This window comes from Acipenser ruthenus, chromosome 5 (assembly GCF_902713425.1).
Source record: "Acipenser ruthenus chromosome 5, fAciRut3.2 maternal haplotype, whole genome shotgun sequence".
In the NCBI taxonomy this organism is placed as follows: Eukaryota; Metazoa; Chordata; class Actinopteri; order Acipenseriformes; family Acipenseridae; genus Acipenser; species Acipenser ruthenus.
The window spans coordinates 323,188-340,708 of NC_081193.1; the positions used below are offsets into that span (position 1 = coordinate 323,188).

Consider the following 17,521-nt stretch of genomic DNA (forward strand, 5'->3'; position numbering starts at 1 on the left):
TGTCTTAATAAGAATGTGGAATGGAATTGGAATGTTACAATCCCAGTAAAAGAAGTGTCTTAATAAGAATGTGGAATGGAATTGGAATGTTACAATCCCAGTAAAAGAAGTGTCTTAATAAGAATGTGGAATGGAATTGGAATGTTACAATCCCAGTAAAAGAAGTGTCTTAATAAGAATGTGGAATGGAATTGGAATGTTACAATCCCAGTAAAAGAAGTGACTTAATAAGAATGTGGAATGGAATTGGAATGTTACAATCCCAGTAAAAGAAGTGTCTTAATAAGAATGTGGAATGGAGTTTGCATGTCACAATCCCAGTAAAATAAGTAAAAGAAGCTACTGCACTAACAAGTAATTACGTTGTGATAGGTGTTACAGAAACGTGGTTATCCAAGAGTGATGGAGACGAATATAATATTAGTGGGTATACACTGTATAGGAAAGACAGGCAGGACAGAAGTGACGGAGGGTTAGTGCTATACATCAAACAGTCTTGAAGCCCAGGTGTTAAATCTGGGAGAAAAAAACAATGCAGAATCAATATGGGTCAGAATAATGTACAAAAATTCAAAGGGCATAATAATAGGGGCATACTATAGACCACCAAATTCAGACACTGAGCAAAATAATCTGTTATACAATGACATTAGAAATGCATGCAGCAAAGGAGAAGCCATACTAATGGGGGATTTCAACTTCCCCCATATAAAATTAAATTGAAATGATGCAAATGACTGCTTCCTAATGCAATTTGTCAAGGGAGGATACGGGCGACATGCCCCACACATCGACCTGTTCCTATCCAGTTCTAAATAACTTTAGCATAACAGATGCTGAAGTGTTAAAGGGACTAGGAGCTCTTAAAATAAACAAGTCCCCTGGACCGGATCAGATCCTCCCAATAGTACTCAAAGAAATGAATGAAGTGATTTACAAACCACTAACCAAGATCATGCAACAGTCTCTTGACACAGGGGTTGTACCGACAAACTGGAAAACAGCAAACATAATACCGATTCACAAAAGGGAGACAAAACCGAACCAGGTAACTACAGACAAATAAGCCTGACTTCTATTATATGTAAACTTATGGAAACTATAATAAGATCCAAAATGGAAAATTATCTATATGGTAACAATATCCTGGGAGACAGTCAGCATGGTTTTAGGAAAGGGAGATCGTGTCTAACTAACCTTCTTGATTTTCTTTGAGGATGCAACATCGACAATGGATAACTGCAAAGCATACGACATGGTTTATTTAAATATAAAGTCCCACATAAAAGATTCATTCTCAAACTGAACGCAGTAGGGATTCAAGGAAATGCATGCATATGGATTAGGGAGTTGTTAACATGTAGAAAACAGAAAGTACTGATTAAAGGAGAAACCTCAAAATGGAGTGAGGTAACCAGTGGAGTACCACAGGGATCAGTATTAGGTCCTCTGCTATTCCTAATCTACATTAATGATTTAGATTCTGGTATAGTAAGCAAACTTGTTAAATTTGCAGACAACACAAAAATAAGAGGCGTGGCAAACACTGTTGCAGCAGCAAAGGTCATTCAAAATTATTTAGACAGCATTCAGAACTGGGCAGACACATGGCAAATGACATTTAATAGAGAAAAGTGTAAGGTACTGTACGCAGGCAATAAAAATTTGCATTATAAATATCATATGGAAGGTACTGAAATTGCACTGTTTCCCTAATGCAAAGCAATTGCAATGTTTTCATTCCCCACCCTGCTGTTTTCAATACTAGTGTAGCCTGTGCTTTCAGTTCACCTTGAGATACACCAGTGCCAGGAATATACTGAAATTAAAGAAGGAATCTATGAAAAAGACCTAGGAGTTTATGTTGACTCCGAAATGTCTTCATCTAGACAATGTGGGAAGCTATAAAAAAGACCAACAAGATCCTCGGATATATAGTGAAAAGTGTTGAATTTAAATCAAGAGAAGTAATGTTAAATCTTTACAATGCATAAGTAAGACCTCACCTAGAATATTGTGTTCAGTTCTGGTCACCTCACTACAAATAGGATATTGCTGCTCTAGAAAGAGTGCAAAGAAGAGCGACCAGAATTATTCTGGGTTTAAAAGGCATGTCATATGCAGACAGGCTTAAAGAACAGCACACATTCTTACAGAATAATGTTCTTCCATGAAAACATCCGATTTATTACATAGAAAGTTCTGGATTTTCCAAAACAGCACAATAAAAGCACAATGGAGATTATACAGAATATTTCAGGAATGTTCTAATGGCTTTACCTCACAATAACAATAACGATAATGTAGACAAAGCATTCAAACCCAGAATCCAGTTCAAATACCAATACATGGAAATAATACAGAATTCCCTACGATGTTGTTGTTTTCGTTCTTTCATTTTCAATATTTATGCAACGTCACTTTACTCAACTCAAAGGACTTGGAAAGCAGGGTAAAGTTAAAATACACACTGTTTCCTCTGCGCCCTCAGCAGGGTAAAGTTAAAATACACACTGTCTCCTCTGCGTCCCCCGCAGGTGAAGTTAAAACACACACTGTCTCCTCTGTGTCCCCAGCAGGGTAAAGTTAAAATACACACTGTCTCCTCTGCGCCCTCAGCAGGGTAAAGTTAAAATACACACTGTCTCCTCTGCGCCCTCAGCAGGGTAAAGTTAAAATACACACTGTCTCCTCTGTGTCCCCAGCAGGGTAAAGTTAAAATACACACTGTCTCCTCTGTGTCCCCAGCAGGGTAAAGTTAAAATACACACTGTCTCCTCTGCGCCCCCAGCAGGGTAAAGTTAAAATACACACTGTCTCCTCTGCGCCCCCAGCAGGGTAAAGTTAAAATACACACTGTCTCCTCTGCGCCCTCAGCAGGGTAAAGTTAAAATACACACTGTCTCCTCTGTGTCCCCAGCAGGGTAAAGTTAAAATACACACTGTCTCCTCGGGGTCCCCAGCAGGGTAAAGTTAAAATACACACTGTCTCCTCTGCGCCCCCAGCAGGGTAAAGTTAAAATACACACTGTCTCCTCTGCGCCCCCAGCAGGGTAAAGTTAAAATACACACTGTCTCCTCTGTGTCCCCAGCAGGGTAAAGTTAAAATACACACTGTCTCCTCTGTGTCCCCAGCAGGGTAAAGTTAAAATACACACTGTCTCCTCTGCGCCCCCAGCAGGGTAAAGTTAAAATACACACTGTTTCCTCTGCGCCCCCAGCAGGGTAAAGTTAAAATACACACTGTCTCCTCTGCGCCCTCAGCAGGGTAAAGTTAAAATACACACTGTCTCCTCTGCGCCCCCAGCAGGGTAAAGTTAAAATACACACTGTCTCCTCTGTGTCCCCAGCAGGGTAAAGTTAAAATACACACTGTTTCCTCTGCGTCCCCAGCAGGGTAAAGTTAAAATACACACTGTCTCCTCTGCGCCCTCAGCAGGGTAAAGTTAAAATACACACTGTCTCCTCTGTGTCCCCAGCAGGGTAAAGTTAAAATACACACTGTCTCCTCTGCGCCCTCAGCAGGGTAAAGTTAAAATACACACTGTCTCCTCGGCGTCCCCAGCAGGGTAAAGTTGAAATACACACTGTCTCCTCTGTGCCCTCAGCAGGGTAAAGTTAAAATACACACTGTCTCCTCTGCGTCCCCAGCAGTGTAAAGTTAAAATACACACTGTCTCCTCGGGGCCCCCAGCAGGGTAAAGTTAAAATACACACTGTCTCCTCGGGGCCCCCAGCAGAAAGGAGAGAATGAGTTTAGCTAGAACGCTGTATACAGTGCAGCACATGTGGAGAGATGCCTTCAAGCTAGAACACTGTATACAGTGCAGCACATGTGGAGAGATGCCTTCAAGCTAGAACACTGTATACAGTGCAGCACGTGTGGAGAGATGCATTCAAGCTGGAACGCTGTATACAGTGCAGCACGTGTGGAGAGATACCTTCATGCTAGAACGCTGTATACAGTGCAGCACGTGTGGAGAGATGCCTTCAAGCTAGTACGCTGCATACAGTGCAGCACGTGTGGAGAGATGCCTTCAAGCTAGAACGCTGTATACAGTGCAGCACGTGTGGAGAGATACCTTCATGCTAGAACACTGTATACAGTGCAGCACGTGTGGAGAGATGCCTTCAAGCTAGAACACTGTATACAGTGCAGCACGTGTGGAAAGATACCTTCAAGCTAGAACATTGTATACAGTGCAGCACGTGTGGAGAGATGCCTACCTTTCCCAGTCCCGGGTTGTCCTTGACTTTGTTGACGGCTCGCAGCAGGCATGGCGGTGCCGGCGGGGGAGAGCTCTGCAGAATCGCACTGAAGTTGGTGGGGAAGAGAGGGGGGTCACACACGTAGGATGGAGATGGACGATGTTTCTTCTTTTTGGAGGACAGATTCAGCTTCTGGGCAGCTCTGCGGGGCAGAAACAACAGTTAGAACATAAGAACATAAGAACATACGAATGTTCACAAAGGAGAGGAGGCCATTCGGTCCATCTTGCTCGTTTGGTTGTTTGTAGCTTATTGATCCCAGAATCTCATCAAGCAGCTTCTTGAAGACCCCAGGGTGTCAGCTTCAAAAACATTACTGGGGAGTTGGTTCCAGACTCCCACAATTCTCGGTGTAAAAAAGTGCCTCCTATTTTACTCTCTGAATGCCCCTTTATCTAATCTCCACTTGAGACCCCTGGTCCTTGTTTCTTTTTTCAGGTCGATTCACTTAGGCAAATACTATATTTTCCTGGTATATGGTATCTTTATATACAAATGTCATCCACAGTATCCATTTAAAAAATGAAAGAACATTTCTGCATGATGTGAATGAGCTTATAAAAGCAGGGCAAAGCTATACCCTAGAAGTGGCCCTTACTCAGCGCTATCTCTAAACGATGAAATACTTTAGATGTATGAAATGACTATGTTATTTTATGAGCCTATTGTTTTATGAGTAGGGAGATATCAGATGATACAAGAAGATATGCAATGTGTATAAAATACACACGTATGTCCAGCTATGTTTCATCCCCAGCATGCTCCCGCCCGCTTCTACATTACTCTTCCTTGACACTTTTCAATGGTAGGATCTGTTAACCTCTGTGGCCTGCTGCAGCTTTCCACCAGCATGCCATCTTCAAAAGATGCTGCATCTCACTGTCCTATCGTTTTAATAAAGGAGAGAGTACACCTGGCCCTGCAGTGCTTATGAAGCACGTTTTCTATGGAAATTATCCTACCAGCCTGTGTGAGAGACAGATTGTCTGTGATGAGGGAGCATGTGTGAGTTTTTCACAGCAGGTACATTATACTCAGCTTTCACACCCACTGGGTAATGTACTGCAGTGGTGCTAAAGTATCTTCAGTGCATTCACATGTTTCTACAATCTCCTGGTCATTCTCATGTCTGTCTGGTATACCTGCTGTAGAGCACTATTTATAATCATAATAACTGTTATTTTAATAAAGCACCTTTCATAGCAAACCACCATCCCAAAGCACTTTACAAGATACAAGACTAGGGTGTGTGAACTATGCATCAGCTGCGAGTCACTTACAACAACATCTCACCTGACAGACGGAGCACAAGGAGGTTAAGTGACTTGCTTAGGGTCAAACAATGAGTCAGTGGTTGAGGTGGGATTTGAACCGGGGACCTGCTGGTTACAAGACTGTTTCTTTAACCACTGGACCACACAGCCTCCTACCTCTTACCACAAGCTCATTACAGACTCTCTGATTTCTCTGATTTCTGTCACAATGTTAAGTCAAGAAATCCAAGTGTTGACGAGATAATCTTCAACATATACCTGTTTTTAAATCAAGAATGAAAACGTATTTTTTCACAATAGCTTTCTATCTTAGTTTTCCTAAGTAGGTTCTTATTTTCTTTATTTAATAGATGATTAATGAATCACACAGATTGTAATTTTTTTCAGTTATATTGGAAAACTTGTCTCTCACACATAAAACCACAAATGAAGCGAACAATTGATTGTGTCCCCTCTCTGATGCTTGATGCATTCATTAACTCTCAACTGCAGTTCATCTGCTGTATCTATACCAAACTGGCTCAGTCAATCAGCAACCTAACCCTAACCCTGACCCCTAACCCTGACCCCTAACCCAAACCCTGACCCCTAACCCCTAACCCTGACCCCTAACCCCTAACCACAGAGCTTGCCAGTGCTACATTATTATTATTATTATTATTATTATTATTATTATTATTATTATTATTTATTTCTTAGCAGACGCCCTTACCCAGGGTGACATACAGTTGTATAGAAAAAATACATATCAAGAATTACAGTACAATTAAGAGCAAGATATAAAATACACTATTGCATTAAAATGATGGTATCTGAAGTCAATAGCAGTTTCTAGTCCACTCTATATTGCTCATGTCCTGAGAAAACAGATGGCATGTACTGCCTAGATGCCACGGAAGTATGCAATGCTGTCATGTTATGAAAATATATGTGGATATTGTCACTCTAAATGTTTTGCTCTTTTTTTTGTTTGTTCTGGTGTATATTCAAAGCCGATATTGTTTTATTGGGATGAGTTTCAATGAATTTCAGTTAGGCGTGGAACAGTTTTTTTTGTATTTAAAGCAAAAGAAATAAAACTGATGTTGCAGCAACCAGCCAATGTGTTATGTTGTGTTGTACAGAGCTGCTTCCACGTTTATGGTTGGCTGTTTATTTTTTCTTCATTTCATCATCTATCACACATCCTTATTATTGTTACACTCAGTACAAGGTTAAATACAATACTGAAGGCTTTGTGCCCCATATGTCTGAAGTCCCTCCTTGAGAGAAACCCAAGTACAGTCAGTTCAGTTCCTCAGACTGGCTTTACAGACATCCAATCACAGCCTATTGTTTTTAAAGCTCCTCCACACTTGCAAGGCTGCATTAAACGCTTCTTGAAAACAGATGGGCCCTTCCCTCTAAGTGCTTGTTGAACAAATCATCTTAAATGCCTCCCCTTGATAGTAAATAAAATCAGGCGGATATTGTTAGACTAATAGGAGCATGGAAGTGGTTACCTGTGTTTGTGTGCGTCTTACTGAATCAAAAATGAGTGGTTTTCAAGTGCTGGTGTTTGGGTTCAATTTAGCTCAGAAACGAGACAAATGGGCTACCAAGACTGGAGTGCCAGGTCAGGTCGCAGGGCTTGACTAGAATGAACGCCTTTAATCAGGGGATGCAGTTGCACATTGGGTACACTGCCAAACTGGAAGCTTAGGCACAGATTTGTGTTTATTTCAAATAGCCTTTGCCTTTTGATTTCAGAGAGCTAAAGGGAACATGGTCTACACCTGGCCACAAATCCAGTAGAGAATAAACCTCCATTTAACCGTCCCTTATTAAACAGAAATACACATTTCCATAGGCAGAGCTGGATGTGCAGTGCTCAACCATCATGAGTACAGCTTTCTGGGGTTGTGTTGCCACAGTTCAGTGGATTTCAACAACATACATTGTTTGTATTTACAGTGTTATTTCATTTCACAGTTTTCACTTGTTGGCAAGAAGATCTTAAATCTGCAGAAGAATGCAATTATCTGAATGTTTGCATTCTCTTGTGAATTATTAACACACAAACGCACTAAGGAATTTTCACGGCTAAACGTAGATTACAAGTGCAACTTCACGGCTAAATGTAGATTACAAGTGCAACTTCACGGCTAAATGTAGATTACAAGTGCAACTTCACGGCTAAATGTAGATTACAAGTGCAACTTCACGGCTAAATGTAGATTACAAGTGCAACTTGGATTAGAGCTTTGCTGCAGGCAGGGACATGCTGTCTGTAAAATAAATGTGCTATCCCTAAATTACACAATGTCTTGCATGTTCCCAACAATAGAGGCCTCTTTGGCAGATATACCGAAGATTAGAAGACTATAAGGGTGCCTACACCTTTACTCCTGATATGGCTGACTGAGAGAGGAGGTACAACCAGTGCCATCGATTCAGCCCCAAATAATACCAAGAGAGCTCAACTCTCCCCTAAGCACCGGGCACCAGTAACAACAAACTTCATTAGAATTTCTCTTGAACAGAAAGTAGACTCAAATGACAAACAAAGTGTTCATAACAGACAATGTAGTATGCTGATAAAGAAGCCACACAGAAGAAATTACTTCAATTCATCTGAATTGAAGCACTCTGCCAGGGAGCTGTAGATCAGGTGCAGTTCAATTGCCTTCCATGATGTATTGGTCGGCTGCATGCTCACCTGAGAGGATGGGTGCGTTCACGGAGATCATTACGTGCAGATTCTGTGCAGAATCTGTCCAGTTCATAGAAGATCATTGGCTAAATTGGTCAGATGATCTCCGTGAACGCACCCGATGACTTCCATGATGTATTGGTCGGCTGCATGCTCACCTGAGAGGATGGGTGCGTTCACGGAGATCATTACGTGCAGATTCTGTGCAGAATCTGTCCAGTTCATAGAAGATCATTGGCTAAATTGGTCAGATGATCTCCGTGAACGCACCCGATGACTTCCATGATGTATTGGTCGGCTGCATGCTCACCTGAGAGGATGGGTGCGTTCACGGAGATCATTACGTGCAGATTCTGTGCAGAATCTGTCCAGTTCATAGAAGATCATTGGCTAAATTGGTCAGATGATCTCCGTGAATGCACCCGATGACTTCCATGATGTATTGGTCGGCTGCATGCTCACCTGAGAGGATGACTTTATCTGTGCTCACTTACACACCTGCCAGAAACAAGACTCTGAGACAAGTCAAGATGCCACTGAACAGGGACAAGCCCATTGCAACAGAATCCCCTCTGAGACAAGTCAAGATGCCACTGAACAGGGACAAGCCCATTGCAACAGAATCCCCTCTGAGACAAGTCAAGATCCTACTGAATAGGGACAAGCCCATTGCAACAGAATCCCCTCTGAGGCAAGTCAAGATGCCACCGGACAGGGACAAGCTCATTGCAATCTGCTGGAGGGGTGTGAGGGGAACGGTGTAGGGCCAGAAAGTGGTACATCGTCAGAATGTGGTACACGTACCAAAATATTACACGTGTAAGGTTAGAAAACGGTACGCTGTCAAAAAGTGGTACATTTGTATTTCAAGTCTTTTAATGCATGTACAAGTTCTTTTTTTGGTTTTCAATAGCGGTATAGCCTTCGCTACAATGTGAAGCAAGAAAGTATTGAATAGGCTACTGATGTACAGTGCCGTGAAAAAGTATTTGCCCCCTGTCTAATTTTCTGCATTTTTACATATTTCTGACACTGAATGTTATCAGATCTTCAACCAAAACCTAATATTAGATAAAAGGCTGTGTGGTCCAGTGGTTAAAGAAACAGGCTTGTAATCAGGAGGTCCCCGGTTCAAATCCCACCTCAGCCACTGACTCATTGTGTGACCCTGAACAAGTCACTTAACCTCCTTGTGCTCCGTCTTTTGGGTGAGACGTAGTTGTAAGTGACTCTGCAGCTGATGCTTAGTTCACACACCCTAGTCTCTGTAAGTCACCTTGGATAAAGGCGTCTGCTAAATAAACAAATAATAAAATAATAATAAAAGGGACCATATAACACACAAATTTGATACATATTTCATTCATTTATTAAAGAAAGTTATGCAACACCCAATGCCCCCATGTGAAAAAGTAATCGCCCCCTTAGACTCAATAACTGGTTACGCCACCTTAATAACTGCAACCAAACGCTTCCTGTAGTTATTGATTAATCTCTCACAGCGCCGTGGAGGAATTTTGACCCACTCCTCCATGCAGAACTGCTTCAACTCAGTGACATTAGCTATAGTGTCAAACAGCTGACCCTAATTATCCCTTTAATTGGGTTGAGTTAACTGGGGGGGGGCAATAACTTTTTCACACCTGAAGATTGCATGTTTGATTACCTTGCACACCAAACAAATGAAAAAAGCACCAAACTTTGGTGTCATTTTTTCTCTCAGACTCCCTCTATATACTACTACAACCCACAAAAAAATCTGACCAAATACTATGTGAAAAATGTGCAAAAATGCAGAAAATCAGACAGGGGGCAAATACTTTTTCATGGCACTGTATGCTTGCTTTAAATATATACATTTCAGAACCATTAGTTGTGTTCATAAGTTGCTGCAAACCTTAACACTGCGTTAAAACAATATGCAGATTTAAGCTTGTGGAGCCTACATTATTTTCACATTTTTACATGTGATTGTGTTCCCTCATATAAACAGATGGATAAAATATATAATAATTGTATTAAATGAAGTGTATATGCATGCTGCCTGTGTGTCTGTATACCAAGGACTCAACATCGGATATGTTATTTTGGCTATAGCTAGTGTAACACAGCAGGGAGGGGGGTTAATATCCTCCCTGCAGAAAACATGTGCGTGGGCACATTTTGGTTTAATTTAATTGTTTTGCTTTATTATTTAAGCACATTTAGTTTAATTGTTTTATTGTTAATTATCCCCTGCACCTGGTAGTTATTGTAAATTAGAACCAGGTGCAGGGTATTTAAAGAGTGCAGTCAGCCTGCACAGGGCTGCTGTGTGAAGAGCCTGCTTGTGAGTGTGTGCAGGCGTACAAAGAAAGAAAGTAAGTAAGTAAGTAAGTAAGGTAGAGTGAAACATGTTTGAGTGGTGTGTTAAAACTGTGTTTATTTTGATTTGTTTTACAGGGAAAGTGTCAGTTAAAAAAGAGCTAGGGTTGTATTTTGTGTTTTATTTTTGTTTGTTTATTAAAGGTAGCGTGTCGGTGGTTAAAAATCAATTTCTGTGTCTAAAGTTTGGGGATAAAGTGTCTGCAGTATGTGTGTGTATATATTTATATATATATATATATATATATATATATATATATATATATATATATATATATATAAATATATAATTTCACTCTCTATAGGAATGTTACCATGTAAATGTAAGCTATGTTAATATGTACAGTTTGACTCTGGCCTAATGGTGTAAGAGTGTCATTAAGTGTGACAAAGTGCCATTCGTTTTTCATCAGGGAAGTCTAGTGGGTATATTTCCTGACTCCCCTCACATGAGATTGTCATAACAGTGGCGTAGCCAGGATTTAGTTTCGGGGCGGGGGCGTGGAGATTTTTGCAGATGGGTAATAATTAGGGTTGTCAATAAAATCGCAGTTAACTTTTGCAATCAGCCGATTATAAAACAAACTTACATGAGATGGACGCAGTAATTGTATCAATTAAATATGCGATTAAAACCAAGATTAACTGAGATTCATTTTTTTAATCACTTAACAGCCTCGTAATAATTTTATAAAAATGTTTCTGTGAGTAAAACTTCAAAAACTACACTCCAAACTGGCAATGTATTTGAAATCGCCCTAACTGTGATATTCTCCTGGCAATCCCATTTACAGCCACTACTATGCAGTTACCAAACATACATGTTAAATAACAGAAAGAATAACCTACCTTACCTGATGTTTAGATCCCCAAGTACATCCTCCTGTTTTTCATTGCAAATTTGAGTACTTATAGTTAATATCCAGAATATTAAAATATTTGCACAACCACAGTATACTGTACTACATCCCTATGATAAAAAACCATGTGGATTCCACTTGGAGAATTGCTGGGAACTGCAAGAAGAGTCTCCTCATCGGAATAAAAACAGCATGCCATGAATGGATAAAAGGTCAGTACCATTATTTTTCCCTGGATTTGACTTTTGTAAAATGCAGTTCTTTTTCAGTGTAATATGTAAAATAAATCAACAATAAAAATAAACACCTTTGTTGATACCGTCCAAGACATGCAGGGGCGAGGGGTAAAACAGTCAAGAAAAATGGCATGAAAAGCATTTATTAACTAGCTAACCCAGGGCTGTAAGCGATCAGCAAAAGCAAACAACCAAAAATACTGCTCAGAGTTATTGTTGTGATCTTCGTATAGCCCCATACCTGTAAAGCCTATAAAAGGTTTTACTGACACCTTTTCAAATCGGATCTCAAGCCATATAAGGTTCTAATTAAGGGCACATTGATTTGGAAGTGCTGTGATTGACAAACTGTAGGTTACCCACAAAATGATATCTGTTATTAGCTGTTGTCTAAATTGTTATTCCAGGTTTTTCACTCCATCTTATTTGTATGATTCTAGAATTCACATCCTAGCATTTTATTTAATGTATTATGCCTATATGTAATGTATTTGCAATTTTTTACTGTTGTATTTAATGTGCTATGCCCTGTATTTCATGTATTATGCATTGTTCCTCACTATCTTGTAAAGCGCTTTGGGGTGGTGGTCCACTGTGAAAGGTGATATATAAAATAAAGATTAATTGATTGTTTGAAAATCATGTAAGTTTGCAATTTTAGATAACCCAATTTGATGCTCATCAGTAGAGTCACATAAATTTGTTGACATCAGATTGGCGTTTTCTGAGTTAAAATCATTTGTGTATGCCCAGGCATGCGCAGTACACAGCATGCCACGTTTTAACTCGTACCGCAAAATAACAGCATGCCGGTATTGATTCTAAAGGACTCCTCAAGCAGGGATAGACTGAAACTGAAGCCACAGTAAATGATTCAGCAGGCAATAAACATGCAACATTCATGCAATATAACACATTCGATTCACTGATCTAAGCACATGACACAAATTCAATTCACTGATAGAAGCACATGACAGTGTGGAGTAGTGGTTAGGGCTCTGGACTCTTGACCGGAGGGATGTGGGTTCAATCCCCAGTGGGGGACACTGCTGTTGTACCCTTGAGCAAGGTACTTTACCTAGATTGCTCCAGTAAAAACCCAACTGTATAAATGGGTAATTGCATGTAAAAATAATGTGATATCTGTATAATGTGAAATAATGTATAATGTGATATCTTGTAACAATTGTAAGTTGCCCTGCATAAGGGCGTCTGCTAAGAAATTAATAACATGATACACATTCAATTCACTGATACAAGCACGGGACACACATTCGATTTGTTGATCTAAGCACATGACATACTGCGTGATTTCCACTTCCTCCTTTCCAGTCAACATCAAGGACACACTGTTGACATACCCACCCACCCCCTCTCTTGGGCTGAGACGGCTTGGAGCACACCACTGGATAATGAGTCTTTTAAATCTGGAGCACACCACTGGATAATGTGCCTTTTAAAGGGTTATCATTGACAGAGACCATCACATCCCCAGTAAATGTCATGGATGGGACTCATTATACACGTTAGACATGTAACGAAGCACTCTCCAGTGTTTCCACAATATCCACCACTGTATTTTGAGCACAATTGGAGTTCCATCAGCACTTTTGTGAATGCCAAAAAAATGAAACTGGCCCACTATGCAAGCAATAGGCAAGCAAATCTTCAGCACAAGTAATAACCCTCCGAAACACTTCCACTGCTATACATCTAGCAAATCCAAACTACAGAGCTGCAAGCTGGAAAGCATCGGAAAATCTCCAGGCAATGACTTTCACATCGGCCACAAAGGGTGTTTTTATTTATTTATTTATAAGTTCACTTCCAAAGAAGTTTTTTTTTTTCTAGTGTTAAAAAAGTTTTTCAGAACTTTGCGTCCCCAAAGAGGATATGAGCCTTTTCAATCCCATACTGTAGATATCTACAGTACTCCCAATTACACCACTAGCCATCCGTTTAATCAGTGTGCAGGCTCCAGGCATGTCTACAGATACAGCAGACACCTTCCTCTGCAACTAACACAGGGAAGTGTAGATGCTGCTGCTGCTGCCTTCCAGGTATACTGTGTACATGTAGGACATAGAAAGGCACTCTTAAAGCACAGTGTATATATATATATATATACTGTACACAGTCATTAGGATTAAAACTAACACTGCTTGCATAATAACAGTTAAAATTGCCTCTAAAAAAAACAAAAACAAAACAAATCAAAACTTGTACTTTATATAAGGTTATCTAAACACATTTTAAACATTAAGGGCTAGCTGAAAAAAGTTTTTCTGTTTGTAACACACTTTCAAAAAGGGTGTGTGATACTATGTTTAAAAATGTTATTGCAATATTCATTCCAGTTTTTTTTTCTTTTCTTTTTGAATAACCATACTGTGAAGTATGAAAAATAATTCCCCAGTGTTACGAACTGACCATGATTTTTTACATTTATTCTCCACTTCAAGCAGAACACATTAGAAAGTTTTTCAAGACTGGAGCCACACTTCAGCTGCTATTTTTAGTTGACTTGTCCTATATAAGTAAAACAAAGGCTCGTACTGCAATTACCCAGAGAAAGCTAATACAAGTTCTGACAGCAACAGACTCATATGCAGAAATGCATAGTTCTGTCATTGGCAAACAGATCTAATGCATGCCTAACAAAGGTGTATTCTTGTTCCCCTCAATTAAAGATGTCCCTGCATACAGTGAGGGCTTAAAAAATTTAAAAAAACAGCCACTACCAGTCTGACTTTTACAGCCACGTTTGCACATTCATAATGCAGGACAAAAGTCGACCCATTGAACACTCTGTATCTCACAAGGAGTGCTCCCTTCAAACAAGCAAGCAAGCAGAGTAGCAGTGTGACACTTCACAAACTGGAGCTCAGAGGTAGTGTACAGGTACTTACACTGTGATCCAGTCCATCCCCTTGCGAAAGCTTATTCATTGTCCTTGTTCATGGCTAGAGGGGCTGTGGCTTACCTACTCTGTCACCATGGTACCCTTCACCACTGTGGGGTACGGCACCACTTCACCTAGGAATCCAGCACCTGCAGCAGCAGCAAAGCAGTGTGCTTCAACCTTGTAAACTCAGCAGATATCAGTGAGTGCTCTACCAAGGGGACTGCACCAGCCTCTCTCTCACTCTCTCTCTCTCCTGCTCCACACTACCAACAGGAGCTTCATTAGTCCATTGTTACTCAGAGAAGAGAACTGTGCGGAACACAAATGTGATGCACTGCGGTCTTACTTATATTCAGCACTTGGAAGCAGGTTCCTTGGGTGACGCTGCTTGTTATTTGGCACAGAATGCCTTTTCGGTGGCACCAACACTTTGCCTGGTGCAGCAATGAAGCCTGGCACAGCTCTCTGTCACGTGGGATATTAAGAAGATTCCAGTGGAATTTTATGAAAGTCTAAACATACAACTGTGGCCCAAAGGTTTGCATCACCCTGTAGAATAAACTCATTTTGCTTCATAAAGTTGAATGAAACCTGCTGAATAATGTTACGTTAACATATTGAATTACAGACCGCTTTGTAGTTTTCCATAAATGAAAAACTGACAAAAATTTGAAAAATGTGACATTAAAAATTAAAATCTAACATGAAATGCTGTACTATTATTATGACTTCTGGTAGACTTCTGAAATATCATTTTGTAGTTTATTTGATTACATGATGTAAATAAAATGTCTAAATTATGTTCTCATATATATGTTTTTTAATTATGTCTCAATCCTAAAATTCTCGGTGCTACAAAACCTTTGGCCATCGCTGTACACATTGCACATTGTTAGGAACGAGCGTGTCTGGCAGCACAGACAAAAGATAATGCAGAAAGCACAGGGTCCAATTCCATATTCTTCTCCCATTTTACAAAATGCTTCCAATAAATGAAAACTCATGGACTGAATAAACAATCATGAATTACTTTTTTTTTAGTGAGTAAAAATAAATAATTCTCCATATTTTCCCTGTTTTAGCTTGTGCATTAATTCATCATTTCACATGAAATAATGATTAGTCATTCCTCTTCTCAATGGTGTGCTCTCAGTGTAAGGATTTACCTCAGAGTGTAAAAAAGGGTACAGTTGTTCAGTTTGGTGTTCGTGATCTGTGATACATTCAAATAATGTAATACATTAGATGGGTCTCAAAGCACCTTACAACATAAAAGAACACTAATAATAAATAATGCTGAGCAAGTCTTTAATCCTGATCCAGCACCAAGTAGAATGTAATCAGTAATCTATTGAATGTAATCAGCAATATATTGGCACTCAATCTTCCCTCTCCGGAGTACAGCAGCACCTCAGGGTTAGAAAGTGCAGCAGAGCCCTGCTTAGGGAATCAAAAGTAAATACAGACACAGGGAGGAGACAAGGTGTGTTGATGTCAGAGCTGCCACAGTCATATCTGATGGATTTCAGTGCTCTGAATCGCTCTGTCTTGCTTGAGTGCATCAGCTCAACTCAGAAATACTTCATAAATCATATCCTATCTATCACTACACATTGTTGCTAAAAAAAATGGAAGTCATTTATTTCCCATGAAAAAAACTGTTAGTTGCTTTGGTCTATCTGTCTATTCCAGGTTTGGTCTATCTATCTATTCCAGGTTTCCCAGGATGCTTAGAACACATCAGTGTGATCTGGCAACAAATTCAATCAGCTAAAAAGGAGAGGAAGGAGCTCCATGTGACATTCCTGGATTTGGCTAATGCATATGGTTCAGTGCCACATGAACTACTTTGGGCAGCATTTGATTTTTTCAGTGTACCGATGACAATAACAAATTTTGTCAAAGCCTACTTTGGAGATTTGCTATTTAGTTTTTCAACTTCAGAATTCAGCACTACATGGCAATGCCTAGAGGTTGGAATAATGGCAGGATGCACCATTTCTCCACTGGCTTTTACTATGGCAATGGAAGTAATCATTAGGGCATCAAAATGGGTAGTAGGAGGAGAGCGCTTGGCTTCTGGAATGCGACTACCACCAATTCGAGCATACATGGATGACATGACAACCATGACTACAACAGCAGCCTGCACTAATCGGTTATTGTGCAAATTAACCAATAACATTGAATGGGCACGATTGCAATTCAAGCCCACTAAATCAAGGAACATCTCTATAATTAAAGGTAAAGTAGTAGATAAAACATTCTTCATTAATGGTGAGGCAATACCAACAGTGTCTGAGAAGCCAGTGAAGAGTCTTGGGAGATGGTACGACGGGGATCTAAAGGACACAGTTTGTGTGGGAGAACTTAGACAACAAGCAGTGGAAGGGTTGAAGAGCATGGACAGCAGTGCTCTACCAGGCAAACTAAAACTCTGGTGCTTTCAGTTTGGTCTACTGCCAAGGTTGCTGTGGTCACTGACTGTGTATGAGGTTTCTTTGACAACAGCAGAGAAGCTGGAAGCTTTAATCAGTTCATACATCAGGAAATGGTTGGGAGTTCCACGCTGCCTCAGCAGAGTGGGACTTTATGGTAAAGGAATACTGCAGCTACCAGTCTCCGCTCTAACCGAGGAGTTTAAGTGCGCCAAGGTCAGACTGGAAATGACATTAGTAGAGTCATGCGACAAATGCATAAGGGAGGCAGCACCTGTGCTGAAAACTGGAAGTGGGCGGCAAAGAAAGCTGTGGAAGATGCAAAGGCTGCCCTTCGAATTGGTGATATCATGGGGCAAGTTCAGCATGGAAGAGGGGGTCTTGGTCTCAGTTCAGCTCCTCCTACATGGCACAAGGCAGCCCCAGCTCAAAGGAGGAAGCTGGTAGTCAATGAGGTGCAAAAGCAGGAGGAGAGGATGAGGT

At 40.4% G+C, this 17,521-nt stretch overlaps 1 protein-coding gene across 1 annotated transcript in view; it reads right to left on the reverse strand.

Moving 5' to 3' along the window:
• Positions 1-17,521, reverse strand: part of LOC117403026 (kinesin-like protein KIF26B) — a 189,288-nt gene that overhangs the window by 56,142 nt on the left and 115,625 nt on the right. Inside the window, exon 5 of the mRNA XM_059023479.1 lies at positions 4,228-4,411. Coding sequence (XP_058879462.1) covers positions 4,228-4,411 — 184 coding nt within the window. The remainder of the gene's footprint in view (positions 1-4,227; positions 4,412-17,521) is intronic.